The sequence below is a fragment of the Antennarius striatus genome, chromosome 8 (assembly GCF_040054535.1).
Source record: "Antennarius striatus isolate MH-2024 chromosome 8, ASM4005453v1, whole genome shotgun sequence".
Classification (NCBI taxonomy): domain Eukaryota; kingdom Metazoa; phylum Chordata; class Actinopteri; order Lophiiformes; family Antennariidae; genus Antennarius; species Antennarius striatus.
Window position 1 is genome coordinate 2905475 of NC_090783.1, and position 23054 is coordinate 2928528.

The 23054-nt window shown below is 43.5% G+C and overlaps 1 protein-coding gene across 4 annotated transcripts in view; it reads right to left on the reverse strand.

The window, feature by feature from the left end:
• Positions 1-23054, reverse strand: part of sdk1b (sidekick cell adhesion molecule 1b) — a 180520-nt gene that overhangs the window by 26433 nt on the left and 131033 nt on the right. For all 4 annotated transcript variants that reach the window (XM_068321731.1, XM_068321732.1, XM_068321730.1 and 1 more), the window contains 8 exons: positions 20888-21083; positions 19732-19830; positions 18569-18760; positions 15292-15413; positions 15092-15204; positions 13828-13978; positions 11126-11366; positions 9566-9681 (listed from right to left, as the gene is read on the reverse strand). In XM_068321731.1, coding sequence (XP_068177832.1) covers positions 9566-9681; positions 11126-11366; positions 13828-13978; positions 15092-15204; positions 15292-15413; positions 18569-18760; positions 19732-19830; positions 20888-21083 — 1230 coding nt within the window. The remainder of the gene's footprint in view (positions 1-9565; positions 9682-11125; positions 11367-13827; positions 13979-15091; positions 15205-15291; positions 15414-18568; positions 18761-19731; positions 19831-20887; positions 21084-23054) is intronic.

Sequence of the window (23054 nt, forward strand, 5' to 3'; positions counted from 1 at the left end):
ATGGACGTTTCAAGTAATGGAAAATCTCTTTGAATCAAACTATAACATTGGTTTCCACAGCCACAGTCGGACTTGTTAAGGGGTAAAACACAATTTGTAGTGAAGTGGATATACAATAACCTCTAGCAGACAGATAAAAACTGACTTGAGTTAAAAGTAAAACACCTTTAGAACCCGAACCAAAAAAAGAAAAGCAGACATACTTCATCAAACCCGTTCCACTGGTTTTAACAATGCCCGACGAGATCAAGGTATTGATATGATATGAATGACTCTGTACCCACATCACATGTGTCAAAGTCAAGGCCCGGGGGCCAAATGTGGCACACCACATCATTTTATGTGGCCCGCAAAAGCACAAAAGGTCAGAGTGTCTAAAAACAAATAGGTCAAAAGTGTGCTGTAGCGACTTCCAAACCAATAAGTCGCTGAGAGGCTGACGACGGGGCCCTCCTTTGTCAGACGCGCTTCCAGGCAAAAATCACCACGATACATAAAAATACGTTTAATCCTTTATTAACAAAAAAAATAATAATCAACTCATAAAAAACTGTTCACAAACTCATATAAGCGACTCACAAAGACGTATCAATAAAAACGTTGCGTGATGTGTTGCGTTTTGCGTGTTTGCGGCGGTCAACAAAAAATACGGCAACCCCGCTCACCCTCTCTCTCTCTCCTCCACACAGGTGAGAAGATACCCTATTTAACCTATATTGACGTTCACGCCCACATCCACTTATTCCTTCAATGAGATCACAAAAAACAACAACATCACAAATAACAAATACAATATTCAAACCATCATCATATCATCTCATAATACAAAATACCTGTACATTCATTCATGGCTCCTACACTCCAGCCCCTAATTATTAGGATAACACATAATAATTACCCACACTCATATTATAGGAGGCATGAAACAGTTAAAAGCTTAATATCATTTAAGTCCATAACACATATCTTGTCTTCTGTCTTCTTTCTTCCTGTGTCAGAAGTAAAGGCAACAACCAGTCTGTCAAAAGAAGTTTTTAGCCATCAGTCTTTAGCAAGTCAGTCAAAATCAAAGTCAAACTGGGAGTCAAAGCATTCCAGTATTCAGCAGCTGCTCCTCATCCAGCTTCAGCCTCCTGTAGTAGACAGATCTTTGTTATTGGACGATCCAGACAACTGCTCTTTGTTTTAATCCGCACCTGACGCACAAATCCTCGTTTGTCTGGAAAGGTTTGAAGGACCTTTCCCATGACCCAGGAATTTCGAGGAGCCGTATTGTCCATAATGAGCACTATATCTCCAGGGACAATATTGCGCTTCACTCTGGTCCATCTCTGACGCTCCTGTAGTTGTGGCAAGTATTCTCTAACCCACCTTTTCCAGAATAAATCTGACATGTATTGCACCTGCTTCCATCGCCTGCGAGCATACACATCTGCCTCATGGCAGTCTCCTGGTGGTAATGATGGTAAGGTTTTTAACAGCAACAGGTGATTGGGTGTCAATGCTTCCAGGTCGTTTGGATCTGTAGATGCTTTGGTAATCGGCCGGCTGTTGATTATGGATTCCACCTCACAAAGAACTGTGTGAAGTCCCTCTTCATCCAGATTTTGCACATTCAAAGTAGAATTCAGGACTTTCCTTACCGAACGGATTAGCCGCTCCCAAGATCCTCCGTGATGCGAACCAGCAGGGGGGTTAAAGGTCCATTTAATTCCTTTCTGGAGAAGTGCATTATTGATCTGAGACTGGTTCCACTGTTCAATAGCTGTTCTCAACTCACGCTCCGCTCCAATGAAATTTGTCCCATTGTCTGAGCGCAGTTCCTGAACTTGACCTCGTCTTGCTATAAAGCGTCTGAGTGCATTTATGAAGGAGTCGGTGTCCAGTGAAGTTGCCACTTCAATGTGAATTGCACGTATAGCCAGACAGGTAAAGATAACACCATATCTCTTCACAACACTCCTTCTGCTCTTCACCTCAAACGGTCCAAAATAGTCCACTCCAACATGAGTAAATGGTGGCTCATCTGGAGTTACTCTCTCAACAGGTAGATCTGCCATCTGCTGGAACAACGGCTGAGCGTTCAGTCTACGACAGATGACACACTTGGATAAAACGCTCCTTATAGCTGTACCAGCCCCAGTAATCCAGTACTTCTCCCGCAGTTTGGCTAGCATGTGGTTACGGCCGCCATGTCCCACCTCTTGGTGAATATGCCTCAGAAGCATGTCTGAGATATGGAAGTCCTTAGCCAGTATTAGGGGATGTTTAGCCTCCGTGGGCATAGATGATCTGCTCAACCGACCGCCAACTCTCAGAACACCATCTTCAACACGTGGGCAAAGTTTATAAATGTGGCTATGGCCCTTAACACTTTCGCCATTTTGCAGCCTGGAGAATTCTTCTGGAAACTTCTTCCTCTGGCAGAACCTGATGATCTCCAGTTCAGCCTTCTCCAGTTCCTCCACTGACAGACAACTTGGAACTATCTTCCTCTTGAAAGCATCCATATCTTCCTCTAAAGAACATCTTTTTTGTATCACATCCAAATTAGACTGTGAAAGTTCGGTGTTCAACTGTTTCCTCTTCTTGTAACAAGCCAAGAGCCAGTCCTTGAATCTCAACATCCAAGCCACGGATCTTTTCAGACCAGTCCAAGATGAAAAGTAAGTGATCATGCGAGTCACAGCATCACTCTCTTCTCTGGCCTGTACAGCATTCACAACAGCAGCTTTCTTGATCTCAGGGTCATCTGGTGGAAGCTGATGAACGTCCTCAGGATTAACAGGCCATATACACTCAGGTTGACAGAGAAAAGGCGGACCCAAAACCCATGTTAGATTCTTGAGGAATGCATCCACTTTCAAACCTCTAGAGGCTACATCGGCTGGGTTGCTTGCAGTGTCAACATACCTCCATTGAGAAGACCGTGAGACCTTGAGAATTTCTGAAACTCGGTTGGCAACAAAGACTTTGAACCTGGAAGTCTCATTCTTGATGTATTTTAGCACGGATGCACTGTCTGTCCAAAATACAGAATTGTGAAGTTCCATTTGCAACTCTCTCCTCCACAAGACATCAATGCGGCTTGCCATGGTGGCAGCAATGAGTTCCATACGAGGGATGGTAACCGACTTAAGTGGAGCTACCCTAGCCTTTCCCATGACAAAAGCACTGTGCACTTGTGAGCGTGTGCTATGCAACAGCAAGTAAGTCACTACTCCGTAGCCATCTTCACTTGCGTCACAGAAATGGTGCAGCTGTGCTGTAGTTGTTTCTCCAAAGTCTGGTGGTTTCAGGCATCTCATGATGTTAAAATTCTCTAGACGGCACAGTTCCTGCAGCCAAGTCATCCATCCATGAGCAACTGAGTCAGGTATGATGTCATCCCAGCCAAGTGATTTCCTGCACAGGTCCCTTAAAATTTTCTTGGCAAGCAACACAACAGGGCTCAGGATTCCAAGAGGATCGAAGATGGAGCTGACAGTTGAAAGAATTCCTCTCCTGGTGAGTGGTCTGTCCTTAATGATGATCTTGAACTTAAAACTGTCAGACTGGATGCACCATTCCACACCAAGCACTCTCTCCAACGGTAGCTGATCCTGATCCAGGTCCAATCCTTTCGTGTCCTTAGCTCTGTGACTTTCAGGTATTACAGTCATAACCTCACGTCTGTTGCTTATCCATTTCCTAAGCTGGAAACCACCCTTCGCACAGATGGAGACAAGGTCATGATAGAGAGATACAGCTTTGTCTTCTGAAGGCACAGACACCAGACAATCATCGACATAGAAGCAATGTAGGATCTTATCAATCACCTCTTGGCTGAACTGTTCTTTATTATCTTCTGCACATTTCCTGAGAGCAAAGTTGGCGCAGCTGGGAGATGAAGTCGCGCCAAAGAGATGCACCAACATCCTGAAATCTCTGAGTTCTTGATTTAAATCTCCATCAGGCCACCAGAGAAACCTCAAGAAATCGGCATCTTCAGCTGGCACCCGTACTTGGTGAAACATGGATTCAACATCTGCCAAGATTACCACTGGTTCCTTTCTGAATCTGGTCACCACCCCAATCAATGAACTCGTCAGATCTGGACCTTGTAGGAGCTGAGCATTAAGAGATGTTCCTTGGAAACTCGCTCCACAGTCAAAGACAACTCTTATCTTCTTCTTTGTTGGATGGTAAACGCCATGGTGGGGGATATACCAGACCTTGCCATTGCAGCATTCCAACTCCTCTTCAGGCACCTTTTCTGCATAACCTTTGGCAACCAGATCATTCATAAAGGCTGTGTAGTCTGAATAGAACGATGAGTCCTTCAAAAGCCTTTTCTTCAGGTACTTGGCACGTTGCTCCACAATTATTCTGTTATTTGGCATGTTGAGTTCCTCATTCCTTAACGGTAAGCCAATCTGGTAATGGCCATTCACTTGCTTTGCTGAGTTTGTAACCAAGTCCATAAACCTTTGATCCTCTCTTGACATTCCAGGTTGCTCATCCATACTGCATTCAGGGAAATCCATCTTGAACTGTTGCTGCCAAAGTTCATCCAAATTCACAACTGACACTCTGTTCACTGACAACTCTGGCTGCTCGCAATCCATTGCTTCCTCACGTTCTACCTTCAGAGGTCCATTCACAGTCCATCCCAGCATCGTCCTGATAGCATAGGGTCCTCCATTTACACTGTGAATGATTTGCAATGGTTCCAAGGCCTTAGGAACATTTGTTCCAATCAACAGTTCAATCTCCGCATCTATTTCAGGCAAACAAACTTGTTTTAAATGAGGCCATCCCTGAAGATCCCTCGGTCTTGGAATGTTCCCACTGTGGACAGGCATACGCTCCTGTGTGAAAGTTTTGGGCAGTTCACAGAAATGATCATACTTTAAGCCAGAAACTTCCAATCCCGACACGATATGGCTGCTCACCACCTTTTCTTGGCCCATCGTCCGCAAAAGAATACGTGTCTTCTTTCCTCTGAGGCCAAGCTTGTGCATCAGCGCCTCTGTGCAGAATACTGCTGTACTTCCTTGATCTAAAAAGGCATATGTGGTAACAGTTTTGCTGCCCTTTTTTGACTTAATTTGTACAGGTACTATAGGAAGTTTACAATCATGATCACCAGCCCCAGTTAGACCACTTGACACTAGGGTGCGGTCCACTGTTATCTCTGATTTCTCCTTTTCTTGTTCAGAGTCCTTTGCTTTTTCCTTTGGAGTGATATGAAGAATAGTTGGATGTAGGAGACCACACTTTGCACAAGAAATACGTTTTCTGCAATCTTTGCTGACGTGTCCTGTACACAGACAGCCAAAGCAGACACCTTTTTCTCGTAAGAAGCCTATCTTCTCTTTGTGGGTTCTTCTCTCCAACTGAGGACACAAATCCAATGTGTGTCCGCCTTCACAACAAAGACACATCCTCCTTGAAGCTTGAAGCTGTTCCTTCTCTTTGGTTCTGGGTTGAGTTTTGATTCCTACTGGAGCTACAGTGGTGGCAAAGCTTGTTCCTTTCATCCCAGTGCGTGGCTGTTGCTTGAGTTTGTTCATACCTTTATTTAATGTTGCTGAGGGAACATCCTGGATATTTCCAAACACTGGGTCAGTTAAGATTTTTACTTGTCTCTCAATAAAATTGGTGATGTCACTAAATGTAGGTCTCTGATTGCGCCTCTCTTGCAACTCACAGGCTACAGTTCTCCACTTGTCTCTGAATTTGTAAGGCAACTTCTTTATAATGGCGAGCATGTTGGCAGGTAGATCTAGCTCATTCAAGTATTCCACCCCTTCCATGGCATTCGAGCAACTTCTGAGGAAAAGACTGTAGTCTTGGAGAGCCTTTACGTCCTCTGTTTTGATGGAAGGCCAAGACAGAGCCCTTTCCATATATGCAGAAGCTACTTTCTGCTCATTTCCAAAATGCTCCCTTAGTAGAGCTTTAGCCTTAAAGTAGCCTCTTTCTGGGTTCAAGTGCTGGCAGCTTGTAACTAGTTGCTTAGGATGTCCTCTAGTGTACTGCTCCAAGAAATAGAGTCTGTCGCTGTAGTTTTCAGTGTTTCTTTCCACACCATTCTCAAAAGCTTTAAAAAATGCATGATATTTCAATGGATCACCATCAAAAATTGGGATCTCTCTCTTTGGTAACGATGAGAGGCATTGCTGCTGTATCAGAAGGGTAGTTATTTCATTTTGCTTTCTCATAATTCCCAGCATATTGTTTTGATCCTCATTTTGTGATCTAAATCCAGCATTCCATACATCTCCATTTTGAGTTTGGGTGTTCTCATTAGCATTGTAATTCACTGAATATTGTTTTGGTTGGTTAAGTGACACAGGCTCAGAATGGATGAAGTGAGGTGCAGTTTTCTCCTTAGGCTTTGCTCCTTGGTCCACATAATCATGTTTAATTTCCTTTTGGTTCAGTGACATTTGTGGAATAAAAGAATTTGCATTAGCATTGAGAGCCTTTTGGTTTGATTTTCCCTTTTCCAGGTAAGAGTTCATTCCATCAGAATGCTTCGATAAGGAACTCTTTCCACTTCGAATGCTCTGAGATCGTAAAACGTTTAACTTAGCCATGTGCGCTGCAATATCTTCATCCAATTTAAGCTGCTCTTTCTTTCTCCTCAGACGTTCCTCTTGTTCTTCCAGCTCCTGTTTGTTCTTAAGAAGTTTCTGTCTTGCCATTAAAGCTGCCAAGTCAGCCTCAGCCTTAAGACGTGTAGAAGAAGCAGAAGAAACAGTTGACTTTCTTCTAGTAGAGGAGTTTTTGCTTCCCACATTTGATATACTGTCACTTGGTTGTACATTGTCTTGAATGTCCTCTGTCATGAATATGGACACAGCCTGAGTTGGTGTTTGATGTTCATCCTCTGTTGGATAAGGAAACACTCCTTCTCTAATTACAGCAGGATCCGAATGTCCAAAGTAGGTATTTTGTTGTGGTTCTTCAGATTCACTTAGCCACTTTTTAACCTCTTCTTCAAATGTGTTACTGTATTCCATGATGCTGGCAAACCATTCGTTTTGTTTGCTTCGTTCATCCTCAGGCAGCAGAGGAATCAACACATTATGTGATGTGATAGCATTTTCACAAAGTTGAATTAAATTCTCAAGTTGAGGTTGAACATGTGAAACATTTTCCCTGCTTTTCATAAGTGCTTTCATTTCAGGTATGAGCCCTTTTATTTTATTCACGGTGATTTTGCGTTCATGCTGAAGTTTTTCAATTTTATTTGCCCAGGCTTTGGCTGTGAGTTTAGTTTCTCTTTTGCCCCACTCCATTTCAACACCAGCATTCGTTTTACTCATTTTCATAAGTTTCACTTTGACCTTTTTTTTTCAGTTTGTACCTTTTCGATTTTTATTTATTTTATTTTATTCAATATATTTTTTGCGCATTTAAACCACATTCACAGACGAAAAAAGGGGTTCATGCAGTAATCATCATCCCACACAGCAGCAGCGCATCAGCAACGTCAGAGCGACAGAACGGAGGTTCATACATTCATTGCATGGAGATAAGTTTGGCATCAGAATGAACAACGACAATAACACTGATGCGATGAAACATTAAGTCACCAACACGCCATCGTTCCCAATGAACAAACGGCAGTCAATATGGAAGCCGCATTCCTTCCATCAATATTCAGCCTCATGCGTGCATCTACAGGTGTGGCTCACCTGGCTGTAGTTCACTTTGCCAGCGGCTCCCAATCTGTTCAACAACCAGCTCCTACCTCCGTAGTTTATCTCCGAAGATGGGGGTTTTTTTTTTTTTATTTATTTGATCCACTTCCTCCTTTTTCACTCTTGATCCTTTGATCCGTTGCGCTGTCAGATGATGTTTCCTTTCAATGCTTGCCTTTTTTGTTGACAAAAATGTAGCGACTTCCAAACCAATAAGTCGCTGAGAGGCTGACGACGGGGCCCTCCTTTGTCAGACGCGCTTCCAGGCAAAAATCACCACGATACATAAAAATACGTTTAATCCTTTATTAACAAAAAAAATAATAATCAACTCATAAAAAACTGTTCACAAACTCATATAAGCGACTCACAAAGACGTATCAATAAAAACGTTGCGTGATGTGTTGCGTTTTGCGTGTTTGCGGCGGTCAACAAAAAATACGGCAACCCCGCTCACCCTCTCTCTCTCTCCTCCACACAGGTGAGAAGATACCCTATTTAACCTATATTGACGTTCACGCCCACATCCACTTATTCCTTCAATGAGATCACAAAAAACAACAACATCACAAATAACAAATACAATATTCAAACCATCATCATATCATCTCATAATACAAAATACCTGTACATTCATTCATGGCTCCTACATGTGCTTTGACCAAAACTACATTTCCCACAAAGCAGTAATTAATGTAACCAATACTTATTGTAACCAATAAGTAACAAATTTAGTTATTTGTCCTTAAGGAGTAGTTGCATTTATTTTACATTACATTGAGTTAGATTTAGTTACATTTATTAGTTACATCTGGCCCTTTGAGGACAGAAATTAGGCTGATGTGGTGATTAAAATGAGTTTGACACCCCTGACCTACATCATCTCTTCTGTTTCCCTCAGTTCTGAAATATTTTGTGCTTTCCCTTTGTTTGATTTCATTTCTATGGCTGTCGAGCGGCGATACACACATTCCACCGAAGAGGTGCAGCGCTGCACACAACCGGTGTGTGTGTCTACTGTTTATTCCAAAATCAAACATGGGATAGGGGTGAATTTTAATGAACCCCCAGCGGGTGTGTGTGTGTGTGTGTGTGTGTGTAGGAACTCTCCAAAAGTAGGTGGAATCACATTGAGTGTAAGAGGAAGGATGTGACTGCCTGTAAGTGGTGCACTTAAGCAGAAATGAATGCACCTAGCACTTTACCGACAACAGTGTTTATGCAGTTTGCTCAGGAAAACTCACTTCCAATTATGTCAGCTCTATACCATCTGCGTCTGCAGCCGGGCACGCCGCTCTGATTCAGCCCGGCAGACGTGGACAGACTGGATGCTCCGTCGCATAAAGTAGGTCTTGTGTCCAAACTTAAATACGAATGCAGAATCTCCAAGTAATACATGTGAACTCAACAAATCACCTCCTCACGCCTCGGCTGCAGTTCACACTTTCAATTTGGAAGAACAGAAAAAAACAAAAACAAAACCCTTTTTTTAGGAGGCTGTTTTTCCACACATGACTCATCCAGCCTTTGTTTCCAATGCAACATGATCCAAACTGCTGTTTAATGAAGGGGGTATTAAAAATTGAAGCCGCTCTCTTATGCATACGCACAATTACGCAAACACACCCAAACCTACTTATTGTAGTGTAATCTAGTCCTTTAAAAAGCAGCTATATACGAAGATCAAACTGGAGCGGTTACAGCCTCTTACGTCAGAGTAGTCTTAGATTTGTACGTGTCTGTGTGCATCTGTAAAAGCAGAGAACGTATGAGGGTGTTGGAATAAATGATAATGAGCTGGGTGGAGGGGGGGGGGTCAAGTGAGAAGGCAGGGGTGGGGAGGAGGGGGTGTGAACGTGACGCTTTTGCACCTTATATCCAAGGATGACTCCGTTCTTCTGGGCCACAGGGACAGCGGACCATGTGAGCAGGATCCTGGTGGAGCTCACAGCCTCAGCAGTTACATTCATTGGAGATCCAGATGGAACTGGAGAACACACACGCACGCACGCACGCACACACACACACACGGTGGATTTTGATTCAATATGAATGTCTGTGAGGAGCACAGACTCACAAGAGACACAGAAAGGTGCAGCAAAATGAATAATTCAAACCCAGTTAGACATCAGTTGTTGAACATTCGACCACATTAAACACAAATGTTCTATAAATATTCAAAATATGGAGAAATGCACTGGATGCCCTTCAGGTGACCTCTACATTCATTCATAAATTATATGTAAAAAAAGAAAGCAGAAGAAGTGAGAAAAATGAAAACAACGAAAATGAAACCTCTACCTGCATGCAGGCTGTCATTTATCACTGATGAACAAGACCCCTGATAAACATGACATCATATCACAGTCATATGTATTAGCGGTAAATCTGCCTGACATCAACATATGGAGCAAAATTAAATTTTCTCAGCTCACGGCTCCATTTATTAACGCCTGGCCGTGTATTTTCATCCACATCACACCAACTGTATTATTCTTAGTCAGACGACGTGGATCAAATAGATCCGTGTTACAACAGGGGCTCCAATGAGCTCTGCCAGCGTTGGTTTATCTCTACATATATATTGATGTAATAATATTTTACTAGCGACGAGTAAAGAACACACTGGCAAGGTGTTTTCTCTCAGCAAGAAGGTTCCGGGTTCAGTTCCTTTCTGTGGGGAGTTTGTTTCTACCCCCCCGTGTCTGCATGGGTTCTCTCCAGGTTCTTAGGTGAAGTTTAGGTGAATGGATCACACTATACTGTCTGTAAGTGTCAGTGGTTGTTTTTCTCTTTCGTGTGGCCCCATGATGAGCTGACGTCTTAACTGGGGTGTACCTTGCCTCTTGCCTGTAGCCATCTCGGATAGGCTAAAGCAGACCCATGACCAGCAAGATGGATAAACGTCTGTTGACACCTCGATTGTGATAGATAGTCTGGATGGATGGATGGATTAGCTGGAATGCTAACCTGAACTTCTTGTCACAACTTGACAAGTTTAAAATAACAAATGCTAAATAATCAGCATCAGGACCAGACGCCATGGCTTCACCCACTGGTTTCTGGATGACCATTTTTAACACTCTCTTCATGTTGGTTTTGACGGTGGAGGTGAGCATACTCAGATTCAAGGGGAATGCCAGGAGCTGAGAACATCATGGCAGCAAGATGTCAATCAAAAGGTAATGAAGCCCTAAAGCACTTCCCGCTATTTAACTCATAATGTGACTATAACTCACAAAACCAACGCTGTGTTTTATTAAAGGAGATTTGAAACGAGCAATTGAGACCACAATCATCATCATCATTTGGTGGTCTTTTGTTCCTCATTGGACCGTCTTCTCATCCCTGTTAATGAAATATCATCCTGACAGCAATGACACGTGCAAACAGGACCAGGGGGGGGCGGGTGAAGAAGGTCATGTTCGTACCAGATTCTGCAGTTTTCACTATGACAGCATTGCTCCATGGTCCGCGTCCGATGGAGTTGTAGGCCTGTATCTGTGTGTGGTACTGGGTCCAGGGTTTAAGGCCCTCCACCGTGGCCCCGCTGGTCCCCCCTAGTCCCTCCACATCCACCGTCCTGTCCTCCCCCTGGCCATCTGCCCTCCAGGCATGCAGTCGGTATCCGATGGTATCTGGACTGCTGTTGAATTCATTCTCTGAAAGAGGCTGGAGGGCGGGAAACAAAGGGGATCCAGGAGACGCTGGTTATTTTTCTTATACTGTAAAAACTACACATAGTGTTTATAGTATATTTGTTATTATCAGGATGTTTTAAAAACAATGGAACACAGAAACAGAATAAGAATCAAAGTCGGGTCACGTCACGTGTGATTGGATGTCTGATATTTTGAGGATCAATCATGAAGATGTTGTTGTTTTTCATCTTGTCTTCTTTATTCCACAGAAGATTAATAAAATGGGGCAATTGTGCAAATTCTGGATTTTGTTTTTTATCTTTTTAAATGTGCCAGCCCTGTGCTGTCACTAAAGTGGAATTAATCAGCTGCGACTCTGATTGATGAAGAAAGATGCATTTGGATAAAGAGCTGGAAAGATAATTGGACAAGAAACCAATTTGGGTAAAACTGTGATTGATAAAAGAATCATTTGGTTTGTGTTTCTGGGAAAGAAAATAACACAGGTGGCCAACATGGAGAGATTCAGTTTGACTTCTGGGAAAAAACGTAGGACAACTTACAAAATCAAATCAGGCAAATCACATTTGTACATTATTATACTTATAGAATTTAATCTAATATGAACTCTAATGAGCAGATAATGTGAAGATGGTCGTCTGGTCCTCCTGGCCACCCTCAGTCATCCTCTGATGATGCTGATGTCACCCATCCCTCCACATTTTCCCGCCTCGTCTCCTGCGACATCCCAGTCATTATAAATTACAGCCGCAGCCCCCCCCCCCCCCAACGACACAGTGCTCTAAACTCATGTTAGTATATCCCGAATTGACTGGGATTTGAATTCGATGAAGCATCTCGGAGTTTATCTTCCATAAGGCGCTAGTCAACTAAACTGCGATCCATTACTCTTGAGAATAAAACGTGACATTGGTAGATGAAGTCTGGCATTTCTTTAAGAGATGATTATACTTCCAAGGTTACTGTATCTGTTCCACATCCTGCCAGTGAAGCTAACAGACAAGGATTTCATGAAGTGTGATAAATAAGGAGATATTCTTGGCAAAGAAAGAGTCTGAGGACCAGATGTGGGAAATAAAGGCAGGTCTTCCTCTCTTGTTTGAAGAGGAGCAAATAAAAACACTTAAATCGACGCCTCCTCAGGAAAATGGAAGGTAACTCAAAGCAGCACGATAGACGCCAGCAGGAGAGACGCTGTGATAGCTGGTAATTAACTAATAACACACCTTTGAGAGGGGATGGATCCATGTTTTGGGCGCATCCCTTAGGATCTGGTTTGAAATAATCATAAAGAATAGTTCGACAGAGTAAAGCAGAGCCGAGCAGGAGATGAGAGATAATAGAGGAGAGAGATCCCAGGTTTAAAGCTTTGCTAAAGAAAGCTTCGATTTACCGGTAGCTCTTAAAGAAGGAGGAAATCAAAAGCTTTCAAGCATGTCTCAACCAATCAGGATTAACATAAAGTCTTGGAACTCAGGCATTATTTTAGGTAGACAATAATATGCCAGAATTTAAATGGGTCGGAGTCAGGATATGTTTAAATTTTTTACTTCTCACATGAATCAGATTGAAGTTGGTAGTTATTTTTCAAATAAAAAACAAAAATGCATAAGAAATGTTTGATAGATGTGGGTTTTTATCTTAATAAAAAGGAAAAAAAAAAGTTTTTTTAAAACTGCTGCAAAATGTACCATGTTAAATAATAATGTTAGTGCTGACAGGATGTAATTCCATTGAAGATTTCTACCATTGTACAGTGTTGCTCTGTGCTGGGCGCCAGATAAGGAATTGAAACATCCAGTCATTTTAAATACCCCAATGATTTAACTCAGCTTAGCATTTAGGAGCCGTAATACAGAATGTCACATTAGCTTTATTACCCTTAATATGCAGCTTAGAATAATAACCTTGGCTAAAGCCATTGTGATGGTTCCATTACAACAGAGGACCTAGCATGGCTCAGGCCGGGCGCTAATATGCAGGTAAAATCCATTAGCATGCAGCACAGGTAGGCCACACTGCCTCAGTGTCTGTGTCTGATTTGACAGGCTCTTTTTCTCATTCCAACTCTTAAATGGAAAATACTGTGCTCTCCATTTATGCTATAACAGACAAGGAGAGAGAGAGAGAGAGGAGGGAAAAGAGAGGGATGAGAAGCAGGAAGAAGAGTGAAAAAGAGAAGACAGTAAGGAGAAAATTACATTGCAGTTTGTGCTGCTAGCGGTCTGCGATGTGAATGGGGAATGTGACAGATTAGTGTTTGCAGTGATAACAAGGAGAAAGACTGATTATAGCCTGTCAGCCACTCAACTTGTACAGTCCTGCTGCTAGCGCACACACGCTAAGAAATATGGGAAAATACAAGAAACAGGAAGAATCTCCGGATCGTTTAAATCTGATTCCATGACAGCGAAGAAACAAAGTAAATATTCAATGGCGCTTCGCAGTCGTAGCTCTTTGTGCTTCAGTACCTCCCAGCTGAAGCTCAGGCTGGTCTGTGTGGCCGACAGCAGGGTGAGGTTAGATGGGTGTTTGTCAGGGGCAGCCTGCAGGGTTTGAATCAGCCTGGAGGGGGTGCTCATGGGACTGGAGCCCACGATGTTCACCTGGCGCATCCTGAACCTGTTGGGGGGGGGGGGGGGGGCACAGAGAGCGACGCTTAACTGTTATGCAGTTACATAACTGTAATGATGTCACTGTGATGTCATCAGATTTAAATAAAGCACGACCTATATCCACCTTCAAGCTTTAAATAAAAGGTACAGGAGCATCTGACTGGGTAGCACCCAAACCCACCCACAAACACACCCCCACACAGCTTCCTGATTAATTCTCAAGACCCCAGCCAATCAGGTGAACTTCTGGTAAAAGGAAGAAGAGGCGTAACGCGGATGGAATGAACTATTCTCCACCGGTTCAGCTTCAGGTGACACTCACTGCTTTTGTTGATGACATCTTTCAGCAGCAAGGCTCCATCCGAGCCAGTGTGTGTGTGTGTGTGTGTGTGTGAATGTGAAGAGAGCGTGTCAGACACTACTTGTATGACTTCTGGTCCCTGTGTAGGGACATAGAGCTCAGGGTGGTAAGAGCGACTTAAAGAAAGGGGATAAGAAACACAGACAAGTGCATCACTTCATCTAATGTCCCGGTGGCGTCACCTGTGACAACATAATCCCTGAGTGTGTGGACTAGTGCACGTACACACACACACTACAATCCCATTCCAGATGAAGGTGGAGACAGACAGACAGATAAATACTGATAGAGAGACTGATAGAGGAAGTGAGAGAGCTCTGAGAGGAGGTGCGATGACGGCGACCCGTTCATAAAGGTTTAGAGCGGCCATCCAGCGGGGATTACAGCCACGCCGCTCCCCTCCTCGATCTCCTCTCCTCCTCATCCCTTATCCCTTTGTCTCCTCTCCTCTTTAATGGTCTCTGCTGCCCTTCTCGATTCATCATCACCTTCCTTTCCCCCTCCCTCATCCCTTCCCCCCCCCCTTCCTCTCTCCCTCCTCCTCTCCAGCTAGTCGTGAGAGTGTAATAAGGATCTGCATGCAGCAGCTGAGAAGGTGCTGACAAACAGAAAAGTCTCAGATGGAACTGTCTCTCTATGTGTCTTTGTGATTTATCTGACTTCACCTGCGTCTTGCAGCACTGCAGAAACTGCTGGAGAGTGAGAAGTGTGTGTGTGTGTGCATGAGGTACTACTGTGTGTTTTTGTGTTTTTCCTCACCTATACTGGGTGAACGGGGTGAGGTCAGGAATCTCCAGCATCTCTGCATCCGGCTGGTTGTCTTTCTGGTAGACGACCCTCCACGGCTCCTCCTTCCCATCATCCTTCACCACCTGTTAAACACAGAAATGTTTGAAAGGGTTTAAAATATGCTGCTGTGTTATCAGGATCCACAAAAGGACGTGTGCTTGAGCACAAACCTGGCCTTCTACTATCCATCGCGATATGGCGGTCTTGCCATCAGGACCGGGGTGGAACCGAAGTGTTGCTGTTCGAGGGCTGATGTTGGAGATGACCAAGTTGGACGGTGCACCAGGAAGTTCTGCAGACAAAAAGAAAACAAAGACAAAGAATTCTGCTATTATCGAGACAGCACAGTATATTTATTGACCAGAAACTGCAGGATTGTTGCACACATAATGATGCTATTTGTGAAAAGGAAAGTAGTTGGTGTTCCGTCTTTGGGATGGTTCAAAAGTTGGTTAAAACTACATCTGCCTGCTAGTGATGCAGAAACCAAATGAAATAAGCATTTGTTCAGAAATTCAGAAAAGGATAGAAATGTCGCAGCACGGCGGCGACTTATTTCAAAGGGCCAGATGAAAAGAAATGAACAAGCCAAAAATGCTTTTATATAACTTGTGCGAAAGGAGGGAAATAGGTATAATAGAAAACCTGAATGTGGTCAAATTGGTAAAAAAAACTGAAAGCGCAGGTGCTCCAACTGCACGGAAAAAAAGCCCTGGATGTGAGCAAAGTGAAAATAGCCTCAGCGCAAGTGTGCCGAAGAATGTAAAAAAATGACTTGAAGAAACCAATTAGATAGATAGATAGATAGATAGATAGATAGATAGATAGATAGATAGATAGATAGATAGATAGATAGATAGATAGATAGATAGATAGATAGATAGATAGATAGATAGATAGATAGATAGATAGATAGATAGATAGATAGATAGATAGATAGATAGATAGATAGATAGATAGATAGATAGATAGATAGATACTTTATTAATCCCGGAGGAAATTGCATATGAAACACACGTGAAAATATAATTGAATTGTTGCGTGCAGATTGTGACGAAATGTGGACCGAACATACCCCCTGATGTGAGTAAAATGATATGAAAATCTAAAAAAATGTGGGTAAAAATGGAAGAATAAACAGAAGAATCAACGTTGACATGTGGAGAGGCTATTCTTCATTACAGACAGATGGACCAAAATAATCTTTTATGGTCCCTTTGGCAAGGAAATTTTTAGCAGTCCTTTTCATGCTTTAAATTTTTCATGCATGGCTATCAAAAAAAGAAAACAAAACAGCGGCCACAGGAAAAAAAAAAGGTTAATTTACTGAAACACGGGCGCTACAGCTGGTTATCTCCCTCCATCAGAGCAATTTACTTCATATTTCCAAGGTCGACAACTCAATACAGAGACGGATCTGAACGACAGCAACTTCACTTTAGCCCAGTTCAGGCTGATAGACGTCTGAGTGGACGGAAAGCCGCATAAATTATGTTTGAGCCATTCTCATTTTAACATTGTTAGATTTGCAATTTTCTTTCACTCACGTAGAATTTGAAAAAAAAAATTACTTAAAAAGTTGTTTTTTTTTGTTGTTGCTCGGGAAAAGAAATTCCCCTCCCCTGACTGGATGATAGTAGAAATGGCAGACTATCAATAGCTGGAAGAAGGAACAACAGGAAATCGACTAATAACAGCTTCCAGCACAAAGACGATCCTCCAGGTGTGCTCCGTCTCATTGGACGCTAAAAGCTTTGATTAAAGGCTCTGAAATGACGCCCGTCGCCTTAAAGCTGAGAGCTGGTTTGGTCCACAACAAGAAGAAGACATTTATTACCTCTTGCTCATTGGACGTATCTCTTAAAGTGGGAATAAATCAAAGAGGAATAATAATACGTTTTGTATGCACACTTCAACCAGAACAAATTTTCCAATGAAAGGTTTACAACTCCACCTTTCAAATGCCACATGCAATTTATTGCTCGCTCTGAATAGACTTCCTCACTGACAGCTGTTGGATTGATTTGGCGTCAGGCGGGCAGGCAGGCTTGCACATCTGACGAACGCTCCGGAGACTTGGGCTGAAAATCACGCTTTGGTTTTAATCGCGTGCTAACAAATGAAACACAGCAGCTCATTTATGCTGATGACACTTAAATAATCAGAAATCATCAACAAGCCACTCGTCTCCGATAATCACGACGAGACAGGGACCCACTTTGGAGCCATTGGGTTTAATAATACTCTGCTTCCCCCCGAATGATGCCGGTGTCCCTGTGTGATCTGTGATCCGTCCAGTCCTGCCGCAGCATCGCTAACATCTGCTGAACGTGGCAGAAAACAGGTCCGTACAGGCGACGCGCTAAATCAAACAGTGTGTGCTGCAACACATTACATCTCACACACATTTCTGCAACATCTGAAAGGGATTCTGTTGTAAGAGTGACTATATAAGAAAGCTGGATCCGGTTATTAAGGGAACAAGGCGTTGTTCTATCTCTATAAGCGTGGATACATGTGTGCGGTGGAAATAAATTACAGCTATCAGCTAGCATTGCTCTGTAAGTGCATGCAGCAAACTTGTAAGGATTATAATGTGGAAGTGTTGATATCAGCTGCCTTGCTCAGATGAATGACAAAATTCTCTCAACACCATGAATACATGAATAAATAAACAAGATAAGAATTCATGCTCGGTGGATCCCTTTCTTTCTTTCTCTCTCTCTCTCGGCTCATTCTTTTCATTTTTTGCCAATCTTCAGTCCTCCGTCTTTCCTTCAGTCTTTTGCTTTCATGAATTAATGAATAACCTCTGTATCAAAGAACTGTCTGTATCCATCTTGCTTTCACTTTTTTTCTGCTTTTATTCTTAAATTAGTAATCAGAAAATGTTAGGACAAGAATTCTGCTGTATGAGTCGGGTTTTTCCCTCCATTCTCCTCCACTTCCTTGCTTCTCCGTCCTTTTTCTGACAGACTTTGGTCTCATCTTCTTTTGAGGCTGCATTTTCTCTGTTCCTCCCTCATTATGTCTCCCTATCTGCTCTTCGTTTCTCCAGTCCTGTTCTTTGATTGTCTCCTGCTCATCACTGCACTCCCTCCACAATTCTAGTTGCAGTTAATCAGCTCAAATAATGATTGCAACTTGGCCTAAGTCCAATCATACAAACTGATCACGCACACAAGTTGGGCGCGCGACTTGTATACGCACAAATAAACAGCAGACTCTCTATGATTCTGTAAAAAGAAGCCCTGAATGTGGGCTGGGTACGTGGGTGATGATTCATGAATGCGTATAAATGGCCACTTATCAGCCTGAGGAGAGACAATGACATCGTAAGAGCTCATCAGTCATATTTACTCTGCTACCCACACACAAACACACACTAGAATACGGTCTGATCTTCCTCTGTGTGTGTGTGTGTGTGTGAGAGTGTCTACGCTCTACCTGGTGGAACCCCAGTGGAGATGGTAGAGGACGTGACCACGCCCCGCCCGGCGGCGGTCAGAGCGGCCACCTGCAGCGCGTAGGCGGTGGTGGAGGTGAGGCCAGTCAGCTGGTACTGCAGGGTGGTGTTGGACAGCGAACGCTCCTCACGACTCGACTCCACTCCAGATACCTCCCACCACAAATCATAGCCTGCAGAGCGGAGACCACACACTGGGTTACAAAAAAAGGTTTCACGTACGGATCGAGAGGCAGATATCGACAGGAGGAAGACGTTGCTGGAGGGGGTAACTGGAGTCAAAGTCCCTGTCTGGCCCTTTTGCATCCTCACAGTCATGCATCACCCTCCACTGCCTTCTAATGTGTTGCTCTGGCATCTGCTCAGGAGGCCACCAAGTGTGTAACGCTCTGGAGGGACCAGACTGTTCCCTCGCCCGTCTCCCTGCGCACCAGGTGCGAGATGAGAGCCTGTTTTGAGGGGAAAAACTTTTGCGGAAGGTGACCTTGATTGAACAACCGTTTTCATGCTTCTAAGAGTCGATCCGATCCGACCACCTTGATCTGCAGGTGGACTCGAGGAGCACGCTGACGCACACGTGCAGACGCAGGCGGTGCAGTGAGATGACGGAATTCACAGCAGCTTGTTATTTTCGAGCTGGGGTGAATAGGAATCGGGGGGGGGGGTGGCTCGAGCACCCGTGATGCATACAGCACCCACGGCGACGGGAGCCGTGGGATGAGGGCACCCTGGAGATGATGTGAGAATACAGGCTGCAGCGGAGGAAGGGGGGGCAGATAATGAATCAGGTGCAGAGACCAGAGGGATGGGGGGTGTCTGAGGAAGCCAAACAAAAAGAGTAAAAGACAGTAGAGAACTACCTGCCGATAAGACGAGACTCCAGGGGATGCTGTTCACTATTTGTAACTTAAATGAGTCGATCTATGCTCGTATTTGTCTTCCTGAGAGGAATGATCAGAAACACGGCCTGATCATTGTGTCTGGCAAGAACACAATAATTAAAACGACTTTAAGATTCTCTCATCACAACCGTTAATGGGACAGAAAATAACACGGTGGAATGTTTCTTAATTACCGAACAGAGGATGGAGGTGGGATGAGCGATCGATTCACGTTTCACGCTTCGCGGTTTTGATGCTCTAACCTGTGATGATGCCGTTCTTGTCTTCAGGCTCCGCCCAGCTGACTCTGACCGACGTGTCCAGGATTCCTGTGAAGCTCAGGTGGCGAACAGGTCCAGGTGCTGGGAGAGACACACACATACACACACACACGTGCAGACACACAGACACACACGCAGACACACACAATCTTAGTTACATTTTAACTTCTGTAACATCATTTCATGCCTCACAAAAACAAGCACGCACGCACGCACGCACGCACGCACACACACACACACACACACGTACATGTATGCCTGTCGTTGTTTATTTCATGTAAGGCTCTCTAACCCCTCTGCCTGCAGAGCGATTAAGCAATTCATCTGAGACATTCAACACACACACACACACACACACACACACACACACACACACACACACACACACACGCACACACACAAAGCTATCATCAAGCAAGAATTACACCCACAGTTAACCCTGCAACACTCCCAGAACCCAATCAATATCTGTGTGTGTGTGTGTGTGTGTGTGTGTGTGTGTGTGTGTGTGTGTGTGTGTGAGTACAAATGGCTTCTAATATGCCTTTCTCACTCAATAATTGCAGGTTGATAATAATTGCTTGTCTGTCTGCCTATAGGCTGTTGTGTTCCTTTCAGGGTGTGACTGCATGTGTTCTTGCATCAGGGAGCGTCAGCTGTGAGTGTTATCCAAAGACCAGCAGGCTATTAATACCTGCCTGTCTGAAAACATATGAATCAATTGCTTTCAAGAGAAGCCGTGCATCTCTGATCATCCCGGCTCATAATGTTCCGGGGATTTGGTTTCAGAATTCACGTCGCTCCGCTAATTCCCTCACCTCGCTCACCTCTCCCGGTTTCCTCACTCATTTCTTGACCTGCAGTTTATGCCCTCAATTAACCTCCAGCTCACACACAAGATCCTTTAATTTACTATCAATCGGGTCGTCTGGCATCTTCAGGCCAGCTATGCAACATTAGCTTCTTCTGTGCGCCGGCGGGATCCAAAGAAACAAAAATACTCATGCTTTTGGATTCTGCCAGGTTCTAAAGAATCCAAAAGATGTGAAGGAGGAATTAAAACACAAGATGTGTGTGTGTGTGTGTGTGTGTGTGTGTGTGTGTGTGTGTGTGTGTGTGTGTGTGTGTGTACACGCACTGTCCTCATGCGTCTGCAGCAGGGTGGGCGGGCTGCGGGGGCCGTCTCCAGGTGTGGTGAAGCAGAGGGTGGAGCCAAAATACCAAGTGAACTTCTTGAGTCCGCTGACCAATCCCGTGTGGCGTGCGCCGGGGTAGTCAGGGGTGATGGTTACCACGGTGACATCCTCCGGAGACTTCTCCGGCCAGACCAGCAGCTGTTAATTTATTAATGCTACGTATTAATTTATTAAGAGTAGCTGCAAAATACATTATATTTAAATGTTTTTTTGCTTAGTAATGCTTTCAATTATTCAGACTGCATTTATGAATCCAAACATGTTTGTTCCAGATTATGTGCAGTGCTGTTAACTTTTCTACCTTGGAGTTTCTTTACATTAAAATTTAAAACTGCCAAAGGTTATTTACAAATTTGACAAAATGTTTAAAGAAAATTCACATTTCATTCACCCCCCCCCCCCCAAAAATGATCTTCAACCCAAACATATTCAAATTTAAGCTGTTATTTACATCTGATGTCCCCACTTAACATAAATTCCTGCTGGCCAAACAGCATCTGGGGGACAAACATCGAGTCTGATTATCATCCAACTTAATAATGAAAGGTTGATTCGTCTCTATTCTGAGACTTGATTTAAATTCAGAAGTGAAGCAGTTTGGTTTGTGTGATTGCTTTAACCAGAAAGAAAGAAAAAAAAAAAAGCATACATATTCATGGTAAAACATCAGCCATAGGCAAACGCTGTGATATGTTACCCATATTGTTGGCTCCTGGGCGAAAAACGTAAAGTTTTCTTCAGAATTAAGCTGTGATTGGATGATGGTTGGCAAACAAACAGACGTGTGATTGTAGAATAGAAATGTCTCTGCTGTGAGGGACATTTACATACATTTGTTATCACTCTGCTGCAAGACAGGAAGAAAGCTTCTGTTCGCTTGAGTGTTAGATTCCAAAAAAAAAAAAGAAAAACACTGAAGAAAACCTGCACAATGTCTCCCGACGGTGTTCTTAATGCTTGGCAGACATTCCACTGACTGGACTCCGCTCTGTCTCCTGGCCTCAAGGAGGAGAGAGCGTCTAACACTGCTGACTTTTTCCTGTTAAACAATTCCAGAGACAGCTGGCTGCTCCTCATCCTGACCGTCCTGCTGAACCCACGCTGGTGGGAGGAAGGGGGGGGGGGCACTTCTTTTATTCTTTCATCTACCTTGAAATATAACGTTGATAAAGTCTGTCCATCCTGTTTCTTTTTACGACGGTTTAAATGTCTTTTACTATCAGCGCCACAGTGGAGCGTTGAGAAAGTTAAGCACTGGTGACTGGGCATCATCAAACAGCTGATGCTAATCTAGTGCTGCTAGATGCGTCAATGGAGTCTTCTGTTGCTATAGTGACAGGTGTCCTCTGAAACAATGGAACCCAGAAGAACATGGTGCAGTTCTTTCCCCGATCCAGACCAGAACAACACTAAGATCTACAGATTCATCCTTCACTCGGATGAAGAAGATGTTGTTTACTATGTCAAAATCAATAAATCTATTTATGTAAACTAGATAGATAGATAGATAGATAGATAGATAGATAGATAGATAGATAGATAGATAGATAGATAGATAGATAGATAGATAGATAGATAGATAGATAGATAGATAGATAGATAGATAGATAGATAGATAGATAGATAGATAGATAGATAGATAGATAGATAGATATCTTTTTGTTCCCCCTCTGGCTTCTCTTTTCAGTTTTATTATGAAGAATGTACACAGTCAGCAATCTGTTTGGGGGTGAGATGAGAAGAGGCTTTGCTTCATATCCTCGTTTAATTAATATCATTATCTACTACGCTCTAACCAGCACACAACACAACACAATACAACAGAACACACACAACCACAGACACACACTCACATCTGCAAAGCAGCAGCTTCACTGCTTTGGAGTGGCAAAGAGTGGTTAACAGAGAAAACATCAGAGAGCCACCTCAAACAGATGGTAAGCCATATAGTCTTCATCAACCAATATCTACTCTGAAACACACACACACACACACACACACACACACACACACACACACACACACACACACACACACACACACACACAGACACACACAGACACACACACGCGCGAATGTGATGTGATGTTAATCAGCTCCTCAGGGGTT